The following is a 3,656-nucleotide window of genomic DNA, read 5'->3' on the forward strand; positions in this document are numbered from 1 at the left end:
ATGTATACACATATGTAAATATATGTTTTTGTATATTGTTATTTATATATTTATAAATGTTAAACATATATATTTAAATGAATAAAATGCAAAATATTTCAGCACATGACTTTCTCAGTACTTGATCTTTTTAGAACATAACATAAAACTATATGGCATTTGACATTTTAAAAGTTTTAAGCCCCCCCTGAACTTAAGAAAATCCTCGTTATTCGATGCTGTAGCGCACATATTCCTTAGTTACTGGGGGGAAATAGGGAGTACCAATATGGCGGCTGGTGGCTTCACAGTGACTCGTTCAAACAGACGGTGATTAGCACTCCAGTGTATGATATAGCTCAGTGATAATACCTCCATAACTTGCTGTCACTCTACAGTTTTAGCATCAGGAGCGGCGCCCCTTGAGCGCCCCCTGCCGAGAGGCCAAGGAACTGCTGGCCTCACCGCTATACGCTTATTCGCCGTGACGTCACAAATCTGTCACGTGACTAACTGGTTGGCAGAAAAACAAGAAATGGCCGCCTGCGGTGATAACAACTAAGGTTATTAGTCATGGTTGTTTCGTGCTGCGTGATCGGCTGTACTAATAGATACAACAAACACAATCATAAAAGTTTTTACCGGTTTCCCAAGAAACCAGATCAAAGAAGAAAGCTCTGGATCGCGGCGATAAAGCGGAGAACATTGAATGGTCAACCGTGGGAGCCGGCAGATCATGACCGAGTTTGTCATCTGCATTTTGTGACAGGTAAGGTTTTTTTCTTTTAAGACGTGTCTTAAACATATCTGTAACGTATCATTGCTTTAAAAATAACTATAAAGACCACACTGAATATGAGTACATGTAGCTCTATGACTATGAATGGGATTGAAGGGTTGGTTTATTAATTTAGTTAGATTAAGCATACGAGATTTATTTTTCTGGTAAAATCATCAATTTATCCCTGACAGTTCGTTTTTTTTTTTTTTTTCTGTCTGAGCCACCTTTCTCATCAGTGACTATGCCACTAAATTATATTAATGCAATTAATGATGACTGGTTTTGTGCCAATGTAAAATGTCAATTCAACATTTTAGGTGCCAAGAGCAATGACTTGTCAAATCCAGACTATGTGCCCTCCATCAACTTGGGCTATAATGAGGCAAGGAGACAGACAGATAGTGGACAAAGACAGTCCAGATTTCTAAGGGCAGAAAAGCGAGAAATCAGAAAGCAGCATGTGAAGGCAGCATCAGTTCTTTTAGACCTGGCCAGGCAGGAAAAGAGAGCAGCTTCCCCAGAAAAAGACTTTTCAGGTTGTCACAGTTAATAATTTCTTTTCTTCCTTGATTCTTTAAAATTAGAATATTTGTATTCAGTACTTTACAAAAGTGTGATCTTTGATGTGATATTATGATTCTCATGTAACATTATTTATTTATTTATTTATTACAGAGCCGTCCACATCAATTCATGATTCTTGTGTGCAGAAAATTTGTGACCTCCGGAAAGAAACTCAGCAGCTCTATGCAGAGTTAGGACGACTTCAAGAGGAAAATTTGCGTTTGTCAACCTTATTAAACAAGCAACATTTAGAACAACAAGTGATAGAAAGTGATAGAAAGCTGCAATTTCACACTGGCATTCCATCCGTGGCAATATTCTTGTGGCTGCTTTCATTTGTGGAATGTGTGTTACCTACAAGCAGAGTCATGTCATCTAAGAGTGTTCTATTGTGTGTTCTTATGAAGCTAAGGTTAAATCTGCAGCATCAGGATCTAGCCTATCGGTTTAATGTTTCGCTGACCACAATTTCTGACATTCTTAATCAAGGACTTCCAAGACTTGCTAGAAAACTTTGTTTCCTTATTCAGTGGCCAGAGAGAGAGTACCTGATAGCAAATATGCCACACATATTCAAGGTCTCATACCCAAGGTGTTCCAGCATCATTGACTGTTTTGAAGTCTTTATTCAGAGACCTGGAAAGCTAACAGCTAGAGCACAGACATGGTCTAACTATAAACATAATAACACCATAAAGTTTTTGGTTTCCATAACACCAACAGGGGCCATTTCTTTTGTATCAAAAGCATTTGGTGGGAGAACATCAGACAAAGTGATCACACTCAGAAGTGGATTTCTGGACAACATTCAGTATGGTGACCAGGTTTTGGCAGATCGGGGGTTTTTAATTTCAGAAGACTTGGCCAACCGTGGTGCAACACTTGTTATACCTTCATTTACCAAGGGAAAGGCCCAATTATCTGCTAAAGAGGTTGAACTGTCTCGCAGGATTGCTCATGTTCGCATTCATGTTGAGAGAGCTATAGAGAGACTAAAGAACTTTAACATCTTGAGTTCGAATATGACAATGCACATGGTCCCACATGCCGACAGTGTAGTTACCATTTGTTCTGCGCTCTGCAACCTGCAACCTAAACTAGTTATGTAAATAAGAAAATTCTCTCACTCAAGAAGTGACGTTTGTTTGAAATTATTTTATTTTAACTATTTTCTGTGTGTAAAATTTTTAAACTGAATTTAAAATGGTATTTTTTCCTTTACATGTATTTTAAGTTTTCTTTTCCATTCAATATAAGTGTACAACTGGAATTAAAAACAAAATGTCACAATAAAAACAACTTATTTTAAATATTCATGTATTCAATTTATTTACAAAGTGAATAAAAATGCAAGTAATTCAAAATGCCCTTCAATTCTGGTATTTGAACTAAAGATCCAGTTTGCAATAGATTCATGCTGTTCTCAGTGACTCATCATGGTTCACAACTTGCACAAAACCACTGACCACGGGGTTTTCGTCGAATGTTCACACATTTATAGTGGAACCATTCGTACGGACATAACTCACCATCACATTTAATCATTCGTCCATATTCAGGTTCATTACAAATGCACCAGGTTTTTTTTTCATTAATATCCAGTTCTTGGTTGACAACAGGTTCATTTTCTAACTGACGAGTTATAAGTTCATGGACAACATGGTCTTTGATAAACTTCTCACATTTGTTTATGAGGTTTTCACAGAACTTTTCATCAAGTGTAATGCGAATAATACACATGCTTGCTGGCTCACTCTTAGTGAATACTACAAAGTCACAATACTGACTCTTTGTTAAAAACATCTGCATTTGAACTTGGGTGTAGTATCTATGGTTTTCCTTAAGATGTAGAGTAGCATCAAGGCAGAAATCCTTATCTATGATGGCTGCTTCCTCAACAGCAACATCCCTATGTTTAAAGGGACACTTGATTTCTAAAGTTCCATTGCCACAACAATCACAGTTCAGAGCTCCATCAGGGCTGGCTCCGAGGAATGGATGGTTTGGGTCAATCACAAACCCTGATAACCTACAGGTGAAATTTATATGTCCTGCTTTCTGGTGAAGACTGTAGGCTTGTCTGCATTCATCTTCTGTCTCAGTTCCCCACTTGACAGCAGCACTTTTGGAGAGGTCATACACCTTGTATCCTACTATTCTCTTTACAAGAGTGTCAGGATTGGTTGTTGGTTGTCTAACGAGAACATCATGGGCTTTGGAAGCAGTAATCCTCCCTGTCCGGTGTTGGTACCACAGTGGACTGATAGACTGGTTCCTTGTCGCATATTCCAAGTTGCTGGCTTGTGCAGAGGACACCGAATAGTTCTTTAAC

At 38.2% G+C, this 3,656-nt stretch overlaps 1 protein-coding gene across 1 annotated transcript; it reads left to right on the forward strand.

The window, feature by feature from the left end:
- The first annotated feature begins 454 nt into the window (after nt 1-454).
- Nucleotides 455-3,438, forward strand: LOC118565914. Its single transcript, XM_036146992.1, has 3 exons — nt 455-748; nt 1,436-2,283; nt 3,427-3,438. Exons 1-3 carry the CDS (start codon nt 553-555, stop codon nt 3,436-3,438), a joined length of 1,056 nt encoding a protein of 351 aa, XP_036002885.1. The 5' UTR covers nt 455-552.
- The last annotated feature ends 218 nt before the right edge of the window (nt 3,439-3,656 follow it).

This window comes from Fundulus heteroclitus, chromosome 14 (genome assembly GCF_011125445.2).
Source record: "Fundulus heteroclitus isolate FHET01 chromosome 14, MU-UCD_Fhet_4.1, whole genome shotgun sequence".
NCBI lineage: Eukaryota > Metazoa > Chordata > Actinopteri > Cyprinodontiformes > Fundulidae > Fundulus > Fundulus heteroclitus.

What these genes read in the sequence shown, in the direction of transcription:
- LOC118565914 (XM_036146992.1), top strand. Translation starts at nt 553, where the DNA reads ATGGTTGTTTCGTGCTGCGTGATCGGCTGTACTAATAGATACAACAAA. An exon ending in TCATCTGCATTTTGTGACAG is followed by an intron (nt 749 to 1,435) that starts GTAAGGTTTTTT and finishes TATTTATTACAG; the next exon opens with AGCCGTCCACATCAATTCAT.